The sequence below is a fragment of the Protopterus annectens genome, chromosome 5.part1, assembly GCF_019279795.1.
Source record: "Protopterus annectens isolate FY-2018-M chromosome 5.part1, PAN1.0, whole genome shotgun sequence".
NCBI classification, from domain to species: domain Eukaryota; kingdom Metazoa; phylum Chordata; order Ceratodontiformes; family Protopteridae; genus Protopterus; species Protopterus annectens.
Genome location: NC_056736.1, coordinates 442257737 through 442282821, shown reverse-complemented (window position 1 = coordinate 442282821; position 25085 = coordinate 442257737). Strand labels below are relative to the sequence as shown.

The 25085-nt window shown below is 44.8% G+C and overlaps 1 protein-coding gene across 4 annotated transcripts in view; it reads right to left on the bottom strand.

The window, feature by feature from the left end:
- The window catches only part of MAEL (maelstrom spermatogenic transposon silencer), a 699006-nt gene that overhangs the window by 357948 nt on the left and 315973 nt on the right, over positions 1 to 25085 (bottom strand). For 3 of the 4 annotated variants that reach the window (XM_044073092.1, XM_044073091.1, XM_044073093.1), the window contains one exon: positions 20959 to 21114. The exons of the other annotated variant lie outside the window; for it this stretch is intronic. In XM_044073092.1, coding sequence (XP_043929027.1) covers positions 20959 to 21114 — 156 coding nt within the window. The remainder of the gene's footprint in view (positions 1 to 20958; positions 21115 to 25085) is intronic. 4 annotated transcript variants of the gene reach the window in all.

Here is a 25085-nt window from a genome sequence, read left to right as displayed (position 1 = left end):
AGAAACGTTACCCTCTTTTAAACCTCTCTGGAGCCTTGCAAAATGAGTCAAGTAGTTCAGCGACCGCAGAGTAAAGCCCGCCGACGTAAACACACTTTCCATACCAGTCCATGGCCTGGGACTCCTTGTTAGGTGGATGGACGGCAGACGAAGTTTCAGCAAGTTACTTCTTGTTGGCTGCTGCCACCACCATGGCATCTACTGGAACGCCTTTTGTCAGATATTCCTAGTCTGTGGGAGCAGACAAAAATGTATGGGGTCTCCTAGGGACCAGTTCCACAGTGTCAGGAGTTTCCCACACCTTTAGACAGACAAGATCTAGTAGCTCATCGAAAGGGGGAAGACACCCAAGAGGCGGAAAGTTGAAACCCTTCAGGAACACAGACTCATCAGAAGGGGATTTGGAGGGCCAGCCGCCTCTGTGCTTCAAGATCTCAAGGATATTTGAGAAAAAGAGATCTTCTGAAGACAACTTGGGGGACCCCTCTGACTCCTCAAGGTCAGTGTCCAACTTGAGAGACTCATCCGGGGAGTCTACATGTTTCCTCTTACACAATCTCTTTCAAACGGGCTCCTCAGCAAAAACTCTGGGGAGACGTCAGAAAGTTGGGGACCACTCATGGAGGTATCCTGACGCCTTAGGTATCTGCTGTCCATGGATAGAGGGTGATAACACCGGTGCTAGAGGGGGCAGAGTGTCTGCGCCATATGATGCAGTTGACTTGGCCAGCACGCTCCTCAACCTCGAAGGCTGATCCCCCTGGCTCCAAAGGCAGACTAACCTAGAGGATATGGTAGCAGCCCTCGGCACTGAGGAGATGAGGTCCGAAGCAGATGTCTGGTCCAAGCTCACCCGAGCCGAAGAACCGAGAGGAAGGGTTGGAACCGATGAAGATCAATGAGAGCCCTCCCCCTCTGGTCTGGCCAGGGAGCTGTGGACCCTCAACCCCGTGGACAGAACAGAAGGGGTCGGAGTGGAAATCTGAACAGAGAGGCCAGGCGAAGCTACTAGAACCGACCTAACGGCACCCGACGGAACAGACAACTCTGGCTCCGAGGGCAGAGAAAGGCTCAGAGGAGGAACAAACGTAAGGGCCATGGTCTCCAGAGCAGACTGGGTTGGAGTCTAAATCAATTTAGCCAGCACCGATGAGTGAAGCAGTTTCTTCACCACTCTATCAAAGTCCTCATTGGAAAGGGACCTAGAGGACCTGGAGGATCTAGTTGGAGATCTGGATCTCCCTACAGAGGGAGATGGACGTAAAGGAGAACCCTCTTGAACTACTGAAGACCGGCTCTGAACCAAAATACCAGTGACCGGCTCCGAAAGGCTGGGAGCCAATGCAGACTTAATCAAATAGTCAGCACCGAAGCCAATGGAGTCGAAGGAGGATAAGCTGTTCTAGCAACTTTCTCTGGCAGCTCAGAAGAAACAGACTGAGCCAGAGAGCGCTTCTTAGCAGTCTTTTTATCCTTTTTAGCTGGAGAGGATATGGCACTGGAAGACTTAGCCAAGTCTTCCTCGGAGTGTTTAAGCAGTCCTTTCAGAATGAGCTTGTTCTTCCTCTCCTGTAGCATGGGGGGGGGGGGGACTGAATAAATGACAAAACAAGCAGGACTCTTCGAAGTGAATAGCCCCCAAGCAGTACACGCACACAGAGTGCCCATCAGTCAAAGACATTTTATTGTTTCAACACACTTTTTAAAGCCAGAAGGCCTGTGTTCCTTAGAATACTTAGACATGCTGTATAAAGGAGTACACACACAGGGATAAGCTGCAAAACCACACGTACACACAAATGACCTAACTAAACCCAGAGCGGGAAACCAGAGCCTCCAACTAAAAACGGCCTAGTAACATACGGGGAAAAAAACTACAGGGAGGACTAGGTCCTCCAATTTAAATGGGCCTAACCCGGGGGAAACAAAGGCAGGATAACACCACTACCAGAAGACAAAAAGTACAGTTTTGTACCTACCATAAATGTAGATGTTCGAAGATCCACATTGCTGCAGTCATAACTCATGGGTAGTCCGCTGTCCTCGGTCGGCCCGAATACCAAAGTATTAGGCTGACGTCTGTCATGGGCGCTCAGATCTGACGTCAGAGCGTCAAGGTATTAAAGCGCATGACCGACGTCATTTCCTCAGTCTTTTCTTGCCCGAGATGTCAGAAGGCCCTAAAAATAAAGGCCACAGCCAAAAATAGAATAACTCCCTAAAACAATGTACAAAAAACAGCTACAACCCAAATCATACCACCACTCCAAACTACAGAGGGGAAGGAGGGAAGGTAAATTGGACTGCAGCAATGTGGATCTTCGAACATCTACATTTATGGTAGGTACAAAACTGTACTATGTTCTTCATCTCACATTGCTGCAGTCATAACTCATGGGTAGAATCCCAAAGCAGAGGTAAAGGGAGGCTGGCAAAATCATAAAGCATTGGGGGCTGCCAAAATGCCCTGCAAGATTGCAGTGGCAAATCCAGCCCTAGATTTGGAATAAAGAGGAAGATGGTAATGTTTAGAAAAGGTGTGCACTGAACTCCAAGTAGCTGCTTCCAAAATATCTTTAGTAGCTACCCCCCTTAAAAAAGCAGTAGAAGTGGCAGTAGCCCTAGTGGAGTGAGGCCTGATTCCAGCTGGAATCTCCTTACCATGGTGAGAATAACAAAAAGCAATACAAAAGCCAATCCACTTAGAAATAGTTTGTTTTGAAACAGGTTTCCCCTGAGAACCCAAAGCATAAGAAACAAACAACTGCTGAGACTGTCTGAACCCTTTAGTCTTGCTCAAATAATAACGCAACTGCCTGTGAATATCCAAAGTGTGCAAAATTTTCTCCCCTTTATTTTGGGGATCTGCATAAAAAGTAGGCAAATGAATAGATTGGTTCAAGGCCACATTTGAAACCACTTTAGGCATGAAAGTAGGGTTAGTACGCAGAGATACCCTGTCCTTATGAAAAAATAGGAATGGTTCAACTGCCATTAGAGCCTGTAATTCAGAAACTCTTCTAGCAGACGTAATGGCCAACAAAAAAAGCAGTCTTCCAAGACAAAAACTTTAACTCCGCTGTAGCTGCAGGTTCAAAAGGAGGTAAAGTAAGTTTTTCCAACACAAAATTGAGATCCCAAGCAGGAGTAGGAGCTCTACGCGGGGGTCTTATGTTCTTTGCCCCCCTAAGGAATTGCTTAAACAAAGGATGAGAGAATAATGGTGGATCACAGTCATAGTGAGCAGTAATGGCTGCAGCATGAACTTTTATAGAGGAGAAAGACAAACCCTTGTCCAATAATTCTGTAAGATATTGAAGAGAAACACTCAAATCAGGCCTGGAAACATCAAAGCTCTTTGCTTTGCTCCAAATAAAAAATCTCCTCCATTATCAGCATAAACTTTCCTTGTACTAGGCCTCCTAGCCTCCAAAATAACATTCAAAACTTGTTGAGGAAGCTGCGACCCTCCAGGTTCTAGAACAGAATATGCCAGGCCGTTAGATGCAGGGACTGAATCCTGACATTGAGGAAATGATTGCCCTCCTGAGTCAAAAGGTGTGGAATCAAAGGCAAAGGGTAAGGAGGTTCCCGTACTAAACTCCTCAGCAGAGGGTACCAGTGCTGTCGAGGCCAGTCTGGAGCTATTAGAATCATGGAGGGCTTGTCTTGTCTGACCTTCAAGAGAACCTTTGGAAGAAGAGGCAGAGGCGGAAAGGCATAGACGTGAAGATTGCTCCAACTGAATGATAGAGCATCCACTTTGAAACATCTGTGTGCAAAACTTTGGCACCTGGAAATTTAGTGGAGAAGCGAACAGATCTATGTCTGGAGTCCCCCATATTGTCAACTGTCGAAATACATGAGGATCCAATTTCCACTCGTGGGGATCCACTATCCGTCTGCTCAAAACATCTGCTAAGGAGTTCTGTGCTCCTGGCAGAAACCTTGCTTGAAGAGTGAGTTGCAAACTGAGAGCAGTCTCCCACAAAATCATAGCTTGCCTGCAAAGAGGGTACGAATGGGTTCCCCCTTGCATGTTGATGTACCACATGACAGTTGTGTTGTCTGTTTGAATCAACACCTGCCCTGGGAGAAGTAAATCCTTGAAAGCCATCAATGCAAACTGGACTGCTAACATTTCCTTCAAGTTGATATGTAAATGTTGAAGTCTGGCAGGCCACGTGTCTTGAACCCATTTTCCATTGAGGTGTGCTCCCCAGGCCTTGTCCGAGGCATCAGTCGTTAAAATCTGACTCGCCTCTGGTCGGGTCACAGAGAGTCCCTTGTTTAGGTGACATTCCTGAGCCCACCACAAAAATTCCTTTTGAATGCAAGATATTATCTGAATGACAGTGTCCAGATGTTGGCAGTGTTGTGTCCATACATTTTTGAGATACCACTGAAGCTTCCTCATATGCAGTTTGGCATTGGGAAGCACCAGAATACAAGATGCCATGAACCCCAAGGCTTGAAGGACTGTCCTTGCAGTCAGCCTGGACCGTAGAGACAATTGATGGAAGTAAAGTGTAAGATTCTTTTGCTTGTCCGGGGTCAAAAAGGCCATCTGGGAAGCTGTATTCAGTCTCACACCCAGAAAGCACATTTCCTGAGAGGGTACAAGACTGGACCTTGTTTCGTTCACAGAATACCCTAGGCACCTTAACACTGTCATAACATACTGCAGATGGTGAAGAAGCTCGTGCTTGTCTTGAGCAAGAATCAGGCAATCGTCCAAGTAAGGATAAATTTGTATTCCTCTTAACCTGAAGAAGGCTATCACTGGATCCAGAACTTTTGTGAATACCCTGGGCGCAGTAGATAAGCCAAAGGGCAATGCAGAGAACTGATAAAGTCCCAGCCCGAAAACGCAGGAATCTCCTGCAACTGAGCCTGATAGGAACATGAAGATAAGCCTCTTTGAGATCCAGAGTTACCATCCAGTGATCTTTGCCCAACAGAGGCAGAAGTTGTTGCAACGTCAACATTTTGAATTTTGGAATGTCCAGATATGTGTTGAGGATAGATAAATCCAAGATTGGCCTCCAAGTGTTTCCTTTCTTTGGTACAAGAAATAGGCGAGAGTAAAATCCGAGGCCCACTTCTGACAGAGGGACCTGCTGTATAGCCCCCATTTGAAGAAGTAAAGAAATCTGTTTGTGAGCCTCTAACCTTTGCTGAGGAGGAACGTCTGGCATGCCTTTGAAAGGAGGCAATGTGTGGAAATAAAACTTGCAGCCTCGGTCTATAATGTCCAACACCCATTTGTCCTGGGTGACTAGAAACCAATTTTGCTTGAAGAGTGCCAACTTTCCTCCCAAAGGAGCTGCCAGACAGGAAGGATCTGGCAGCTGAAGATGCAGGTCATTGGGCCTGTTTACGAAAGGACTGGCCCCTGCCCTCACCTGAAGATTGTGCTGGTAAACTCCACGGCCTAGGCCTGAAAGAACTTTTGAGCTCTGCCCCTACCACGTCTAGATCTACCCCTAGACTGTGAATCAGAAGAAGGGTAAGTCCAACCCTTAGCAGGCCAGTTCCTGCTAAACTTAGGGGGCTGCACCTGCAAAAAATCTTTAACAGTCTGCATAGACTTAGCCTTGTCTTCCATTTTCTTCAAGACAGACTCCACAGAAGAACCAAACAAAACTTCAGACTGCAAAGGAGCATCTAAAATCCTAGCTTTAACATGCTCTGACAAATTCTGATCCTTAAGCCAGGCGTGCCTGCGAATAACTGAACCAGTGGCAGCCACCCTGGAGGAAGCCTGCAAAGCATCAAAACCACACTGCAAAGCATGCTTACCCACCTGATCAGAGGCATGTACCAAATCCTGTAATTCCTTACACTCTATGCCCTCTGCCAAAGCATCCATTTTAGATTTTAACTGAGTAAGGAGAAAATTCTGGTACTTCAACATATGAAACTGGCAATTCAAAGCCCTCATTGCTAAAGTGGAAGAGGTATACACTTTCTTACCCCACCTTTCCAAAGCTCTAGCTTCCTTATCCAAAGGAACTGGATTCTTTACAACAGAAGCCCCGACACCCTTAGGTCCCTGGCTAATAGTTTCTGGATCGGCCCTAGGGCTTTTATATAGATATTTATGAGCCTCAGGCACTCTAATACCTATCTGGCTTAACTGGCGCAGGAGGCAAAGAGTCTGGATTAAGGGAAGCCTCAGAGAAAACGTCTTTAACAACATCCAAAACAGGAGGTATAGCCAAGGGCCTATGCTGTGGTAAAAACAAAAATTCCCTAAGCCTCTTCCTGGAATCTGAGAAATCCTGACCTTCCCATTTAAAATGCTCCCTCATGGAATGCAGGGTTTCTGAAAAAGAAAAATCCTCTGGAGGAGAAGCAGAAGGAGAGGAATCCTCTGCGTCTGAATCAGAATAAGGAGGAAAATCCTGAATGTCTTCAGCCGAAGACTCTGAGTAATCTGAAGCCTGCTCCAAACTTTCCATTTCTGGCTCCACCCTAGGCCTCTTATCAGGAGGGGGCATAGAACCCCTGATTAAAGTAATTAAATATTCTGCCATTTTAAGCATATGTTTTTTAGGCACAGAACCTGCAGAGCTAGGACTGACACCTGTGGAAGGCAAACCAGGCCTGCCTTTGGAGGGCACCTTAGAAACAGAAGAAGGCCTAACCACCCTAGGTAAAGAAGGGAGAACCGTAACCTGAGAGGCCCCCTCAGCTACACCTGACTCCTGAGAGGCCACATCTTGCAAAACCAAAGTCTCCCCCTGAGACTCAGTTGAAACTTTTCGGCCGGATCAACCAAATCCACCGTAGTGTCTAAAGAACCGGCGTCCGGAACGGACGAGTCATCCTGTTTGGACTTTAAAGATTTATCTTTGCGCTTCGTGGTAGCGGGCGGAGGGTCCGACGGCATATTGTAATTACACCGCTTACCGAAGACAAGCCTAGCACAATCTAGCCTACATTTAATGGTGCGCTTATTAAACCTAGCACAAAAGCGACACCCTACTACTTCGTGCTCCGGTCCCAAACAAGGAATACAAAGAGAATGGTAATCCCTATGCGGTATCTGTTTCCCACAAGAAATACAATTATTCACTTTTTCTGACATCCGGAAGTAACTGAGGCAAGAAAACACAAAAATATTCCCCAACGGGGTACTTAGCCCAACTTGGTTTCGGTCTGAAACTCAGAATACGAAAATTTCAGAACGCCGAACGGCACTTGCAAACGCTGCTTCTGCTTCGGACCATGCGGCAAAAAAGAATGAGGAAAGGACGTCGGTCATGCGCTTTAATACCTTGACGCTCTGACGTCAGATCTGAGCGCCCATGACCGACGTCAGCCTAATACTTTGGTATTCGGGCCGACCGAGGACAGCGGACTACCCATGAGTTATGACTGCAGCAATGTGAGATGAAGAACATCACTAAATAAGCTAACAAGTAACAGGAAGCACAACACAAAAAGACCACACAGAAACAATGGGGAGGACTAGGTCCTCTAACTGAAAAGGGCCTAGCCAGTGGGAAGAAAGGGAGTGAACGGCATACCAAAATTGGCCAACGAAAAAGGCCACACAACCAGCAAGAGAGAGACCCAGTAGCTATGAAAATAGCTTTTCATGATCAACAAATAGCCAAAACTTTATAAAAAATATACTTGGCCACAGCCAAAAGCGAGACCATGTCAGAGCGTAACGAGCAGCAAACGAGATCTGGAGAATGGACCTTTTGCATGATGGGATACCTCTTAGTCACAAGCCAACTGAAGACTTTGAGCTAGAGTATGGCACAGTCAGCAGAGGTTCGGCTCCAAACCCAGGGTAAGAATGAAGGCGAGATTGGATTACATATCAAGTCTCAATAAGCTGGAAAATAAGCTAACTTCCCTCACAAAACCAAACAGAATAAAAAAAAGAAGTTATATACTCACCATAGCATTCCATCTGAGTATTGTACTTCATTGTTCTGCAACCTGTGGGTATACGGATCCGAGCCAGCAACTTTTTTTCTAGCATCTGCTCCATATCCAGAGCTCCTCCCCTTACCCATAATGCACTGCCATCTCCTACCTTCCCTCAGATAGAGTTTGCTGCAACTAAATACATAAGCAACTCAGCCCAATGAACCAAACCTGAATAGACAGGGCAAGGTCCGGGGGAGGGAGGGAATGTTGCAGAAAAATGAGGTATAACTACTCAGATGGAACGCTACAGTGAGTACATAACTTCTTTATCTGAAGTAGTTAACTTCATTTTATCTGCAACCTGTGGGACAGAGTCCCCAGCTACTCCAATCATGAGAGGCCCTTATGGAAGGATATTCCTGAGCACCGCAGAGCCAAAGGATGCTCTACCCCTAGAAATCAGATCTAATTTGTAATGGGAAATGAAGGTATGTGAATTGGCTCAGGTCACTGCTGCACAAATGTCGTCCAAAGGAACCCTAGACCAAAAGGCAGCAGAAGTCGGCATGGATCAGGTAGAGTGAGCCTTAACAATACCAGGAGGAGATAAACCTTTTGCTTTGTAGGCATGTGAAATGCAAAGAGTGATGCATCTGGCCAAAGAAGCTTTAGAGATAGCTTTTCCCATAAATGCTTTGGAAAAGGAAACTGGTCAGTCTTGCAGAAAGAGTTTGTTCTATGAAGATAAAAACAAAGCTGTCTATGAACATCTAACAAATGAAATTTGTATTCACCTTTATTTTGGAAGTTAGGGAAGAAAACGGGCAGATTAATGGACTGGTTTAGGTTTGCTTCAGATGCCACTTTGGGTAAGAAGGAAGGATTAGTATGGAGAGAGACCCTATCCTTGTGGAAGACCAAATACGGAGGCACGGCAGACTCTCAGAAACCCTCCTAGCAAATGTAATGGCAACTAGGAAAGCTGTCTTCCAGTATAAAAAATTAAAATCCACCAAAGTTGCAGGTTCGAACGGAGGAGCCACCAATAACTGTAAGACGAAGGTAAGGTCCCAAGGAGGCACTGAATCCTTGACAGGGGGACGCAACAGAAAAGTACCTTTAAGAAAAGCCTTACACAGCCTAGAGGAGGCTAAAGCAATGTTGTCTTCTCCAACATGAAAATTAGAAATAGCTGCCAATTGTACTTTCACTGTGGAGGAACTAGCTCCTTGCTGAAAAATGCCAGACAAGAAATCCAACACCGCTGGAACAGGGGCTGTAAAGGGATCTAGTTTTCTCTGAGGCCCAAATGGAATAGCGCTTCAGTTTACTGCAATGAAGTTTCCTAGAGGAATCTAAGAGAAGCCACCAGATTGGATTTTACCAGGGATGAAACACTGGGAGTTCTGGCAATCAACAGAACTGGAGCAACCAAGCTGTCAGCTTGAGGCTGTCCAGATAGAGTGGACGGGCCCCCGACAGATGGGAGATTAGATCTGGGCAGGAATCCAGAACCCATGGGGGAGCTAAGAGATGAGACCAAAGGAATGGGAACCAAACCTGACGAGGCCAGAACTGGACAATGAGGATATCTTTGCACCGCAGTCAGCAAGCTTTCTGAAGAAACTTTGGAATGAGTAGCAATGGTGGATAAGCATACAGAGGCCTGGGGGGGGGCAAGCATGGACTAGAGCATCTCTGGGGACTTCCCCTGGTGAGGGAATCAGAGCAAAGAACTCGCTGCACTTCGCGTTGTACGGCAATGCGAAGAGATTGCAGCGAGGCTGACCCCATGCCCGGAAGATCTCTTCCACTACTGACCGTTTCAGAGATCATCGTACAGAATCAGAACAGCCCGACTCAATCTGTCTGCTAAAATGTTGGAGCACCCCGGGATGTGCATTAACAGAAAGACAGGTGGAGATCACCCATTCCCACACTCATGGCCTCGCGACATAGGGGGTAGGATCTTGTTCCCCCCTGCTTGCTGATATACCAGACAAGACAAGTTTGCCTGACTGAATTGCAATCGATCTGAGAGGAAGGACAGTGTGAAAGGCTTCCAACGCTAAAAGCACTGCTCGCATCTCTAAAACATTTATGTGCAACTTGGTCTCTGACTGGGACCACATGCCTTGGACTGTCCTTCCCAGTGTCCCCCCCACCCAAGTTGGGAGGCGTCCGTGGTTACTGTGGTTTGGACTGGAGATGACGCAATGGGGCATCCTTCTGATATCTCCAGTGAACTTAACCACCAAAGAAGAGACGTCCTGTAGACATGACTGATCCTGATCGGAAATTCCATGGGCACGTCTAGCCAAGACCATTGAACAGCCAGAGTCCACTGAAGAACCCGCATATGAAGGCACACACAAGGAAGAATCGATATGGAGGCAGCCATGGAGCCCAGAGCCCGGAGAACCTTGCTCACCTTTGGAGTCCGAGTTCACTATCTGAGCTATGTGCCACCAGAGGTGCAAGATCCTGTCTGGAGTACCTTCATCTGCAAAGAGTCTAGCCGTGTCCCAATGAAGTCAAGAAGTTGTACTGGTTTCAATTGGGGATTTCTGAATATTAAATAATTCCCAGTAGATCTGCCAACCGAATGAAGTAATCTCGGGCCAGACACAGGTGATGCTTGTTGGGCACAGCGAAGAACCAGTCATCCAAGTAAGAAAACACCTGAATACCCTGAAGCCTCAGGTGAGCCGCTACAACTGCCATTACCTTGGTGAACACCCTGGGGGCTGTGGTGAGACCAAAGGGTAGGGCTCTGAATGGAAAATGAATGGCTCTTAGCCAGAAGCGCAGAAACCTCCTGGAGCTTCTGTGTATTTTTATCTGGTAGCAAGCATCCTGGAGGTCTAACGAGCCCATCCAGTCGCACTCTGAGATAAGGCAGAATGGACTGTAGGGTGACCATCCGGAATTTCTGTTTGGCTACAGACAGGTTCAATGTTGACAGGTCTAGAATGGGCCTGAGGTCCCCAGTCTTTTTCGGCACTAAAAAGAACCTTGAGTGGATGCCTGATCCAGACTGATCGGGAGGGGGGGGGGCTGTTTGATGGCTCATTTGAGTAGCAGCTTTGAAACCTCTAGAGCTGCGGCATTCCTGTGAGTGGGTGGAACATCCAGGAAATGTTTTGGAATATTTAGAGGGGCAACAAATGGGATAGAGTAACCTCTGGATATTATCTAACACCCAGCAATCTGTTGTAATGGACTCCCATGTCACTGGGTGTAAGGACAAGCTTCCCCAGACTGCCTCCAGGGTAGGACAGTCGGGCAACCCCTCAGGGCTGCTGACCGGGTCTATCAGAAAAAGGTTCCCTAGACCCAAAATTCCTGGGACCCCCTCTACCTCTGGGTCTGAGTCTATTCTGTCCCCCTCTGCCTCTGGGGGAATATTTGTCCTGAGCATCCCGGGAAAGCAGATTTTCGGAACCACATCTGCTGCCCTCCGATTCCTAGAGAAGGACCACTGAGGGTTACAGAAGTGGATCCCGATGGCAGACAGTCTTCCCCCATCCTTTTCATTCTTGACAAGTGTGTCACGTACTGTCTTCCCAAAAGGGGAGCAACCGTCGTAGGGAGCGTTGATAAATGACGCCTTGAAAGGGTCCGTGAACTAACCTGAGCCAGGCATGACGCCTCATGGCTATGCCTGTCCCAGCCGCCCTAGCTGCTCCTTCCATGGCACGGGAAAGGAGCTGCATAGAAGTGTTCGAGACTGACTTCACAGTAGATATTTCCACAGAGAACTGTTTATGCTGCGGCGATAGAGACACTGGGGGCGACTCAGCGAATTCCGAAGCAAGGTCTCGCTGAAGCCAGATCACATGTGCCAAATAGTTCAGTGCACGGATTGAAAAGATCACTGAGGAATAGACGCGCTTCCCAAACCAATCCACTGAACTGGACTCCTTGCCTGGAGGGTGGACTGAGGAACTCTCCTGTGCTAGTTCCTTCTTGGTGGCCACTGCAACCAACATAGCGTCAACTGGGGCTCCTTTAGACCAAGGTTGCCTGTCGGAAGGGGGAGAAAATGTTGTCAGGGCATCTGGGGATGGGTTCTATGGTGTCAGGTTCCTTCCATGCCCACGTGGTGATAAGGTCCACCAAGGGGACCGCTGGCAGGGACACCCAGGAAGTAGATGGGCCTGTGCCAAAGGCCTCCAGGAACACTGACTCATCCCCAGAAGGTTTTGGGGCTGTCCAACCTCCCCTCTGGCAGAGGATCTCCATGATTTCTCCGAAGGAGATGTCTTCGGGAGGCGACCTGGGGAACCTTCTCCATCTAAGTCGGTGTCATAGTGAGGGACTCAGGGGACTCCAAGTGCCTCCTTTTGCACTTGCGCTTACGGTGACACTCTTCAGTGGGACTCTCAGAAGAGGATTAGTGAGCTGCAGGGGGTTCCTCAGGGAAATTAACCTGGGGATCCTCTGGCACGGGCTGCCCTTAAGACAGGATGGAGTCGTCAAATCCAGGGGAGCTTGGGTGGAATCAGAGGGGATGGGCTGGGATCTCAATCCCTGGGAGAGAACACTCTCCACCACTTCGAAGGCTGAGGGAGAGCGGACCTCCTTAGCACCCAGCAAGGAAGACGTCCTCTCCAGATCCAAAGTGGGGACCAGAGCCGAAGCAAGGGTAGCCTGAGGTCCGAGGAAATGGGCCGGATCCGAAAAGGGCAGAGCCGAAGAAGCCATTCCCTCAGGTCCGACTTCCTATCCATGGCTCAGAAAGTCGCTCGGATCCAAACTAATCGGATCTCCGGAACTCAGGGTAACAGCTGGAGTCGAGGTTGGAGAAACCGTTGGCGCCGAGCTACCAGCTCCGAAAATCCTCTGATCCAAGAGCCCCGAAGCATGGATCGGGGAAGGAGAGATGGGGTGGAAAAAAGGCATGGAGGTCCCCCCTCCAGAGGGAGAGGGGACTGGCAAGACTCCCATCTGTATTTGGGTCTGAATGAATCTCCGCATCATCCTGTCCATGTCCAAGTCCAATAAACTCAGTCAACCACGAAGAGGCCACCGACTCTGATCTGGCTGGTCTGCGCAATAATGGAGAGGAAGGCCTCTGGTCCGAATGTTCCCAACAGCTCCGGTGAGAAATGAGGAGACCGGAGCCATGGAGAAACTGGCCTCATGGCCTTAGGAGGACTAAGAAAGTGCTCCCTGTCCAGGGATCTCTTACGAGGTCTGTCCTTTCTCTTGCCCCTATCTTCTTTGCACCTCAGTCCTTTTCCTTGTCAGCCACACTGACTGTAGATTTGTCTTTATTAGGCCCAGCACCAGACTAAGAGGAAGTTTGAGTCCCTGTCTGGGTGGGAGGTTGAGCACTAGGTACAGAGGCAGATTTCAGCATGGATGCGGGGAGAATGCCTTTGGCTATTAACTTGGCCTTCCGATCCCAGAGGGCCCTAGGATTGAACCCAGTGCAGATAGCATATTGAGTGGACAAATGTGCCACTCCCAAGCAAATCTCACAGTGTGACAATCAGCCAAGGGAGAGCTTATGGCCACAAACTGTACATTTCTTGAAAACAGATTTTGGCCATCAGCCATGGTCCTGCACCCAAAAAGAAAACACGACCTACCAGAAAAAACAAACACAGGTAGGGGAAGGGCAGGCCTAACAACTACTCTACCAAGTTTAACCATTTTTTTTTTTTTTAAACCGACGAACAAGCAATACACTAACACGGGGAGGAAGGGAAAAAAAAATCACTCAGACACACAAGAAATAAAGTATTAATAACACTTACTATCCCGGAGCTCAGAGCAAAGGAGACCACGATGCACACTACTGGCACGGCAAATGAGATCTGAGGGAAGGTAGGAGATGGTAGTGCATTATGGGTAAGGGGAGGAGCTCAGAGCATGGAGCAGATGCTAGAAAAAAAGTTGCCAGCTCAGATCCGATACAGATCCGTATACCCACAGGTTGAAGATAAAATGAAGTCAACTACTTCAGATCAAAAATTAACAATTTCAAATTGGCTAGAGACCTCATGAATGCACAAGTGCCCTCATATAAGTAGAATGCACTGCATGCCAGCATCCTTGAGAGGATAATAAATTCACCATAACGCATTCTGCAGTCAATGATGTTTATGTCCCATGCATACAAGATCACTCCTAGTAACAATGAGCAACAAAAAGTACAGTTGTGTAAAATCTTACCATAACAGATGTCCCTCGTTGCAGTATTCTTTATATAACTGATCTCCTGTGAACGATAGCTCAACGTCAGGCCAGTATACAAAAGCCTTTAGATTTTACAGGAATTATACATCACAAAGATGTTACCCATGTAAAAAAGTGTACTAATGTATAAAAAATAAGTGTACTCTGAGTTTGTGTACAGATGCAAACACTCAGGACCGTTTTGCCCCAGGAGGAAAATACCCTCAGGGACAAGTGTAAATTGAGGAAGGGACCAAATATTGCAAAAATGAAGAGACAGACATCTACTGTCATGGAAAGATTTTACACAATTGTAAAGTTACCATTGCTGCAGTATTCTTTAAATAATGAAGAGTACCACAGCTAAGGCAGCGGCCAAGAGAAGAAAACACATGAGCCTTCTACAGCAACTGCAAACCCGTGCAGAATGCCCCTGGCAAAATCTTTCCTGGGCCTGGAAAGAAGTTAAATAGTATTTAATGAAAGTATGAACAGAGGAGCAAGTAGCAGCCTTAAGGATGGAACATGTGTCCAAGCCCTTGGGCCTTTCGAGATTAAAAGACATTTGCCATGAAACGAACAAAAGAAAATGAGCCTTGGATATCCAGGATGAGATGGTTTACTTGGAAACTGCCAAAACCAAACTCCTGGGATGAAAAGAAATAAAAAGCTACTCAGACCTACAAAATGTCTCTGCTTTATCCAAACACCGGAGCTGTTTATGCAGATCCAAGGTGGGAAGAACCCTCTTACAGGCCGACTGTGGGGAAGGATAAAAGTAAAGATGAGCAGACTGATGGAGACAACTCATTAACCAACTTGAGCATAAAAAGAGGATTAGTTCAAAAAGAAACCCCATCTCTGCGAAAAACTTGAGGAATAGCCATGACATCCTGAAGTTGACACACTCAACTGAAATAAGAGCTAACAGAAGAGCAGTCTTCCAAAGTACAATGTTGCAAGGAAGATGAACTAGTAGGTTCAAAAGGAGCCAGAGTCAATTTTTCAAGTACAAACTTGGTCTCAAGAAGGCAAGACAGGCTTTCTGGAAGGGCTGATATGAAGGATGTCTTTAAGAAATTCCTTGACCTCAAACTGAGAGGCCAAATGAGTATCCAAGGGCAGACCAGCAGAAAGGTGAGGTTTAACTGAAGAATATGTCAACCCAGCATGTAGCAGGTCACAAATGAGAACACCAGAGGAACCCCCACAGATACACGATTGATGGTGAGAGGCACCAGACAGAAAAATATTTTCCATTTAGATATCTATGATTTTCTGATAATGGGTTTGAGGCCTTCTGCAGAACCCAGAGTATGTCCTCAGAAAAAGAGGTGCTTAAAAGGAATCAACCCCCCATCACCCAGTGTCATTTGAAAAGTTGATAGGCAATGATTGACAAGATATTCCTTGTCTTTTGTGAAAAGATTCACCTGGTGAGCTTACTTGTGCCGACTCCCCCAGTCAAGTAATAAAGGGGGAACCAAAGCTGTTTAGACTAAAAGTTACAAGCAAGATTTGGGGGGGGGGGGTTCCTGCCTAATGTGCAGGACACATGGCAACAGGGAGGAGGCATACAGAAACAAGGGCACCCACTTTCCAAGTGAGCTGACTTGGTACTCTCAGAATATAGGAAGTTGACTGTTCAGAGACTAGGTAAAGATCTACCCAAGGAATAACCCACCAATGGACTAGGTCTAGAAGCACATCTCTATGAAGCATCCATTCATGAGCCTGTGTTTGGAACTTGCTCAATGAGTCCACCACTAGACTGCGTTCTGAAGGAATGTAAGCCGCCTGAAGAGTCCCTTGATACTTTATAGCTAGATACCATGTCTGGAGAGTTGATATACAAAGGAGATGGGACTTCGTACCTCCTGCTTAGCAGAGCACATCATGGTGGCACTGTCTATAAAGACAAAGGGGGTGGGCTGGGGTGGAAAAGGGAATGAAAAGCATGCAGAGATCTAATCTCTTATGTTGATATGATCTGACCTCTGAGGCCAGAGACCTTGAAACTTTACACGGCCACAAGAAGCTCCTTACCCAAAGGCTGAGGTGTCCCTGAACAGTTCAAGTTACATTTCCTTCTCAGGAAGATGAAGCCTAAGAGAGTTGTCGAATCAACCACTAAAGTTCAAGTTTGAGACAAAGTAAACAGGGCACTCCATGAAGAAGCAATGTTGAAGCCATACTGATCTGAGGTACTACTGTCGCTTCCTCTTATGGAGCCTGGTGAGAGAAACCACAGGAATTAGTGGAGGCCATGAACCCCAGAATTCTGAGAAATTCCTTAGCTATGAGAGGACACGGAAGAAGGATAGACTGGAAAAAGGTGGTCAGAAACAAAACCTTTGAAACGGGAAGAGAAGCCAATATAGAAGAGTCTGAAGCCTGCACCCCAGGAAAATATCCTTTGACAGCATCAGAACAGATAACTTGAAATTTATAGTGGACCCCAGGGGCAGTTAAAGCCCAAAGGGCAAAGCAGAGAATTGAAAAGGAGAAAAAAAACAAAAATGTTCTGAACAGAGGGTGAATGGGGATGTGAAGGTATGCATCCCTTAAGGTCCAGAGAAAGACGGCATGGGAAAGAGGAGGAGAAAAGGTCTGAAGAGAGTGCATCCAGGAAGGAAGGACCATGAAAAAATTGTTCATCAGAAAGGTCAAGAATTGGTCTCCAGGTACCTTCCCTTGCGAAGAACAAACATTCTGAAGTAAATCCCTTTTCCCACTTAGGAGTGTGGAACAGGTTGAACAGTGCCCTAAAGAGACTGCAGATCTCTTGGAAATGAGCTGTTCCAGAGAAGGTGGTGGAATGCCTGAAAGGGGGGAGTGGATTTCCAAGTCATGAAATACCCTGAATAATGACAAATAGCACCAGGAGTCAGAAGTTATCAGATATCAATTTGGAAGAGAAGTGGACAGACCGGGGGGGATCTGGCATAGGGGAAGAGACTGCCAAATGTCAAATGGAGATATGCTTGTACTGAAAAGAACGGTTCTGAAGTGAAGGAGACTTGAGTGGATTTAGTAGGGGGAATAAGCCTAAACCCTTTCTTATGCTTGGGAGGCGGGAGAGTACCTACAGACAAAACCAGACTTAGCTGGGTAATTCCTCTGGAATGTGGGGAAAGGGGAGACAAAATGATGCTCTAGTTCCTACAAGCACTTATCCTTATCCTGAAGAGACAAACAGGTCAGCTACAGCAGCAGCTGTCCCAAAATGATTTTCATTATCCAGAGGGGTATCCAAAAGCTTGGCTTTATCAAGTAAAGCCTGCAGACATGGCCAAGAATAACACCTCATTACAGAACCAAAAGCAGCAGCTGCATCATATGGAGTGACAGGTGACCTGAGAAGTTAATCCAAATCAGGAAAAGAGCTAAAGCTTCTCAGCAAAGCTACCTGAAAAAGCAGCAATCTGGTTGTGTGGATTTTGTAATCAACAGTCCTAAAAAGACAAGGTGGCAACAGTATATGCTTCCATAGCTTAACTGTCTGAGGGAAGATCTTAGTAGGCTTATCAGTGGAAAACCACTGACAAATCAGCAGAAGGGCACTTGTAGAAAAGTCTGCAATCCTCGGGCACCTTGCAGATCCTGTCAAATTTCTTGGGAGCTGAGGGGTTGCGAATCAGGAGCCACACAAACAGCAGAAAAGACATCCAAAAGGGCTGCCAAAACAGAAATAGCAGCAGACTGCTTAACAGACTCCATTTGTAAAAGCTCATAAGTTTTTTTTGAATATCAGAGACCTGGGAACAATCCTACTTGAAATACTCCACAACAGCAACAGTATCCTTAAAGGATAATTCTTCAAAGGGGGGATCTGGGCTCAAAGAATCTTCCTGAGAACCATAGTCTAGAGGAAAAGGAATCAGACATGAGTAATAAGCTAGGGAATCCTCCAGAGTCCAAGTCCTCAACTGAGGAACCCAATTCTCTAGGCCTTTTAACAGGAGTGGGACTACCAGAGAGGGGCAGAGACAGACATCCCCGAGGAGGCTTCAAGGCCATTAAAGCACTGAACAGACCTAGAGTAAAATCCTGCCATACATACTGGGAATCTAACAGAGGTGATTTCTTAGTTTTTGCCTTTTCTTGAGCATGGCATCCATTAGAACGACTCTGGTTCACACCCTCGACAGGATTTCATAATCACAGTTGGAATCTATTTCCAAGGGGCTGAGGGTGATTCCTCAGATTTTAATGAGGGAAGAGAGGTTCCACCCTCAGCCCCTTGGAAATAGAGGTCCCCCCCCTCAACATTAAGGAGAGACATCAGAAAAGCTACAGAGGACGTGTGAAATTTCAGATCAGTGCTGGTCTCAGACAGGGTTGCAGCACAGAAATCAGAGGAAAGCAGTGGACAATCTTCAAAGCATTCATTAACTTAGATGTCCAAGGGAGGCTGGACAGCAATCTGATCAGGCCTAGTCTTTTTAGCCTTCTTGGGAGGACTCAAGCATACCAACCTGAGCCAACAGTTTAAGTAGTTGGTTCTCAAGGTATATGGATACGGAAAATAAGTGAATATGAAGGGTCTTGGAGATGAATGCTTGAAAGGTGGTGCACTGCATATGGTCATGGGAAGTGCCCAGGCAAAAAAGACCGGTCATAACTATCTTTATGGGGAATCTGCCTCCCACACTGATTTTCCCTTCTTGGATTGCATGAACACAGGTACATTACAGCAATAAAAACAAAGAAACTTTAAAGGGGCACTTGTCTGAAGACAGCTTGGCAACCCTGGCACAGGACATTTAGACCATTTGACAAAGGCATTCAGATTAGCTGCAAAGTTGTTGTGGGTGTTTGCATCTGTACTTCCCCTTTACACCCTACGTGGGGAAGACAGGTGTGACGTATGGCTCCTATAAAATCTAAAGGCTTTGGTGTACTAGCCAAACACTGGGTTATCCTTGGCAAGAGATCCCTTGAGTAAAGATTACTGCAACAGTGATATTGAAGGACACCTTCAGACATACACAGACAATGCCATTTAAAAAGGTAAGTATTTTTTATTTTAATTAAATGACACTGCATAATAGCAATAATGTGCTCCTAAGTGTGGGCAATGCTAGTCTGCTAACAGTTAGACAGCTGCAAAAGAAACCCTTTCCAGACCACCAAATATTTTAGGATTCTTGCTCATTAGCAGAGTGATTTCTTTTTGCAGACGGAGGACCTCAGTCTACTCAATTAGGACCTTAGAGAACACCTGCCTTCTTAAACCCAGTTATGAGTAGGCAAAGACCAAGTCACAGAAGTTGACAGTCTTTCTGCTACACTACATATGCTTGAGAAACATGTGCAGCGGGGGCAAGAGTAGCCGGTCTATGCACAACTTTACAAGTGAGGACTTTCCAAATGAATCCTCTGGATTGGGAGAAAAGTTGGAGTGTGCAGGTTTTCAGCATCTTCCAAAGAGTATGAAATCCCTTTTTCCAATGGCAAAAATGGAAAGACTTCAAAAGAACCCAACTGTTATTCTGAACCTGCACTTAGCCAGCACTAGTGAGAAGTTGTGACATACAATGGGGTCAGTGATGTTCGTTACAGAACAAATGCTCAGGACCATGCCTATCAAAGGCAGCATGAGAACAAGGGGAAGCTTTTAGTGTTTGGTTCTCTAATCAGGCTGTGTTTCACACAAACTCTTGCCTCTGTGAGGCCAAATTCCATCAAATGTGAGAAGCCTTAGCTGGGAGCACTTTAATAAGAGACCATATATATTATATTACGCACTTCTCAACCTGAACAATGAATGCTTGTGAATCAAGAAAGAGTCCTTGGCCATGAGGGTCAACAATGACCAAAGGATACAAAGCGCTCTCAATAAGGCTAGCTGCAAGAAAACTCTGGGTGTTTAAATTAGTAGAGACCCAGCACAGGGAAATCTCACACTAAACTGGGGAACGGACCACTGTAGGTCCCTCATCCTCTGAGGAACTAGGTAGCAGATTAACTCATCCCACTTGTTAGTGGCAGGTTAGCCTACAACATTCAGAGACTGACTTACCACTAAAGGATATGGCTACTGCTTTCCCTATTTTATGCCTTTTCATGCTGCTTCATCAACAAACCATGCAAGGGTCCCTAAAAAACAATACCTGAACTATGCACACTACCACTATCAAAACAATAGACATGGAGTGCATCTTGCATCTTCAGGTGGCCATAAACAAGTTCTAGCTAGCACTTGTGTTGCTCAAAACATGTTCCTCTCCAGCAGGACAGGCAATGGCAGTGTAAGTTTTAAATGGTAGTGTAAGTTTTAAATGGTTATATGACTGGCCCAGTTTTCTAGGCACTTAAGACAGGAATTTTCCTTAGTGAATATCAAGATTGCTTAGAACAACCAAAGTCGTCGTCCAGGGACTAGGCACATACCAAATGTGGAATTCATCATCAAGAAATGCATCCAAGGGAATAAACATCAGCAAAATCAAGGTATCAATTGACAGAGCACACAAGCAAAGAAGCTTCAGTAGAAGACAACCTGCCTGAAAACATGAGCCCACCAACTGAAGACCTACCAGACAGGACTATCAAAAAAACTGCAAGTCAGACTTTCTCAACAATGAAAGGCTTGAAAGCAAATGAACCTACAAGAACAAAGTGTCTTATCTTCTAAATTCATGCTGTGAATAAAAATTATAGCCTAAAAGTTAGGTGGCAAAAACTTACCAAATCTTGCACATCAATATTCATCTTAACAAAAACTTAGTAATTTATTAAGGAAACAATGGTTCAGTCCAATACAAAACTTTATAGCTATTGTTATTTGATTATTGTGTTTTGCTGATTTTCAAAGTTGAAATCAAGGGGAAAAAAAAGTTTTTTTGGGGGGGGGGAACCCTCATCACTTGTCCTTACCTGGGTCAGGAAAACAATGAAACTCTCCAAGAATGCCATCCTGTAAACAATACTTCACACACGCAATTTCACAAGGTAAGAACCGCTGACCACATGCAGGAGGCATTTCACCAAGACTGAAAACTTCAATGATGTAGACGATGTTGCCAAGTACAGCTGAAAGAACAGCAGAGATCATCATGAAGACACTCCTGATCCAATGTAAAGCATTGGTCTCAATGGACCATTTTCAAGCCCAGTCCATAATACATTTTGAAAAAATTACATTTGTATACATATATTTACCATTACAGCAAATGTTTAAATATGTCACTGTTGCAGCAGCCCAAGTTAACTGGGACTTATCCCACCAAGATTGGACATTCAGCCAGTTTTCAAAGCTTTTGGGCACCTTACACATGCACTTATGTCTGAGGGGGCATAAAGGCATGCCAGTATAAAAGCAGATTTACAAGATCTAAAATTCAGAGCTTTCATGCCTCTTAGGAAAGAGGGAGGTTGGAGTCCAACCAGAGTTATGTGCCAAGAAAGAGAAAGGCAAGTACAAAGGGAACTACACCCTGGCAGAATAAAAAAGGGAAAGAAAAGTGAGACCCACAAAGTAGTACACGGAGTATGGAGGAGGAAGAGAATGTTAGTACTGTAACAATGATTTGAACATTCACTAATAGGTTCATCATTAGATCACTGCCGCAGTTGTCCAAGTTTATGGGAGGATTACCAAAGTTTAAATAGCTGGGGGGGGGGGGTATAATCCAGTAGCCCCTGAAGAAATGTCCTAGCAAGACCAGCTCTTGAGCTGGAAGAGTCAGTTTTATAATGTCTAGTGAATGTGCACAGATGTCCAAGTTGCTGCAGTTCAACCCCTTCCCAAAATGTTGAGTCAATTCTCTGGTAGTGAGTGAGCTTTGACCTTGATAGGAAGGGTCATTCTACAGTAAAGCAAAATGTACTGTATGGTATGACCATTTGGAAATTGGTTGCTTTAACAATGGCCATGCCTTTTTCTTACTTTTACAAAAAAAGTAGCTGGAAGAGTCTAGTCTTTTGCCCTGTATATCTAGTATGAGGCTGCCGGTGAACGTCCAGGGAATGTAGGATTGGATCCCCTTTATTTTTTGCTGTAAATCCTAGTGTCTTAAAACTATCCTTGCAGAAGGTGAGAAGGCTGAATCACCATAACAGCTTGCAACTCAAACTCTTTCAGCCTAGGTCAGAAGAGTAATGAACACTTTTCCATGTTAAGAACTTCAAATCAACCAGACAAGCTAGTTCAAATGGGAAAAGGATATGTTTTCTAGTACAGAATTAAGATCACAAGAAAAGACCTCCTGTTTTCTAGATGAATGAAAAAGTGACACCTCTTTCAAGAACTAATTCACCAGAGATTGAGAGTGGGGGATGTCCAAGTGCTTACAAGGGGGGGGGGGGGTTAATCTTAGATGAATAGGGGAAGCCGGATTCAGTAATTCACACAGAGCCAGTGGAGCTTCAGCCTTGAAAGGATCCTGTCTGTTCTGGCACCAGTCAGAAAAATCTCATTTAGCTAAATATAATTTTCTAGTAGCAGGTTCCTTGGCCTCCTCAGAGAAAAGCTGCCTGAAAAGGTTCAAATCTATCATCCAGGCAAAGTCTGAAGGCTGGGGTGAATTAGAGATGCACCTTGTCCTAGGTGAGCAAGTACGTCTGTGGGGAAGGCTATGGTAATTGCCCATGGTCATTTTCAAGGCTTTATGGTTTCTAATAGGATGGTGTATGACCCCATTATTCCCAGGTCTAGGTAAAAAGTTCATGAAATCAGTAACATGTCAGTCTTTGATGTTAGCAGACAGTGTTTTCTCAGCATCTGCAATGTGCCCAGAATTGCTTCCTCCTGTAATTCATACAGGGTTACATGTATTGATAGCATATGTAAAGACTGTAAGTTGTTTTAGCTCAACTGCTCCTTCTACAATTGGAACTGTCTGGGTATCTTTCTTCCATGCTGTTCTCGTTTCTGCCAGCAAATCTGTTACTTTATAATGCTTATAATCAAGCAGTATAGCAATTTCAATTAATGCTACTTTTTTCCCCATGGACTACTACATTATCTGATGTTCTAGCAACTTTTTGAACTGTTTGTACTGAGTGATCTCATGTAACTTACAACTCATTATCTACAACACTTAAAATGCATCTCAGCTACTTCTGTATTGCAGTGTTTGCACAATCCCCAATATAATAGCTCTGCCACATTTTTGTGTTTCATTAAGTGCATCACCCAGCAACAAAATGTGCAATTTTTCAATGCATTTTTTTTTTTTTTTTTTTAAACAAAAAAGTGTATGTAGCAAACTATCCTGGGCCACTAACGTTTCATATTTTGGTTTCACTCCACCTCTCCTTAACCATTCCTGCTTCAAATCATGGTCAATATGAGACTGGTCCTGGAGCTATATGTATTTGCCACTATACTTAGGTTTTTCCCATTTTTCCTCATCTCTCATCAGATCCTGCTATTCTTTCTTTTTTGACTCATTAGGTTCTCTGAATTTTGTCTTTATAGGTTTGATTTCCATTCTCATTTGACAAATACTTCTGCTAAAAATAAACAGATGTCATTTTAGAGTTCTTCTCCTCATGTTTAAAACTATCAATGTGTTTTGATCTGATTACATGTATAGATCTGCAGTGGTGATGATCTAATCAATTCTGAGGAAGTCCATACTGCCCCCACAGCATGGAATATACATCTTGGTATACATGGACTTTTACATATCATTTGATAAAGAAACTGTTCCATGCTCAAGTCCAATTGATCAACCCAACACTAAGGTAGAACAGGTAGAAATTCATTTACAGCTTGGCTACTGCCTTGATATCTAGGAATAATCAGTTTTAGCCTTCTGAAGTATTCCTTTCTAGCTTTATCCATATTTGTTCCTGTTTCACTGTTGGCCCTTCATCTATTCCCAAATAATTTACAGACCCCCATATCACAGTCCTGTACCAGGTTGATATTTTCCTAGGTGCCGAGTTTTCCTGTTTTAAATGTTTTTGCACATTTACAGAGACCAAATCCCAGTCTTATATCTGAGCAAGTTTTAACCATTTGTAGTTGTGCTTTCAATTCCTCATCTGGTGAGCTATACAGTTCATTCACAAACTAAATGAGAAATCTTTAAACAAGGTTGTTTTTTTGGAAATCAGATTAGGCTATGGGTACAATTTAAACAGTTTAATGGGTTTAGGGCAAAACAAAACAGCAGTGGTGAAAAAGCATCACCCTGGAATATAACTGTTCTTCCCAGGATAACATGCCCTTTGTCATGGTTCACCTGCAAACTGATTTGCCAAGGTTTCATGGTCACTAATGTAGATCAATGAAGAGTATATCCTATACATCTAAGCATGCTTTTATCCATTACCACGGGATACTGTTAAATGCTTTTCTGTAATCCATTTGTGCAATGCTTAAATTCTCTTTTACAATTCTCTTGTGGCTTCATTTAGCAACCAATTACTTTGTTCAATTTGACTCTACCCTTTTGTTTTCTGCCATAATTTTTTTTTCTACTATGAACTCCCTGCATCGATTCAACATACTTATTTTGTCATAAGGCAAGTTATTGGTCTGTTGTTCTTACAATGGCCTGCAGGTTCACTTGAGTAATGTTTTTTTTCTGTTAACCAGGTTAGTGTTTGTTCGGGATCTGTGTATATAAATACACAGATTTAGCCCAGAGTAAGAAAAGATGTTAAAGCTTTTAGCCAGAAGTTGGGTATTGCATCCAGACCTGAGGTTTTCCAATTAAGAGCTTAACTTAATTTTTCTCATTTTCTCTGGCTGATACTTCATCCCATTTATATTCTCTATATTAGATCTTACTGTGTCTTAATTCATCTATTTAAGCATGTTTTCAACAGGGTTGTCATACTCTTCCAAAATACGCCTAGTTGTTTTTGGTGGCATTTCTGTTCCTTTTGTTTCCCCAATTCTCTACAAAACCTTTTTGGGTTAATGAATTGCTTATTTTGTACTTTCATTTATATTTATCTGTACATCTCCTACATTTCTCTGCACAAATCTTGATCTGCTTTGATACTCTGCATTGCTTTTACCACATTACTCAGCATTTTTGATTATG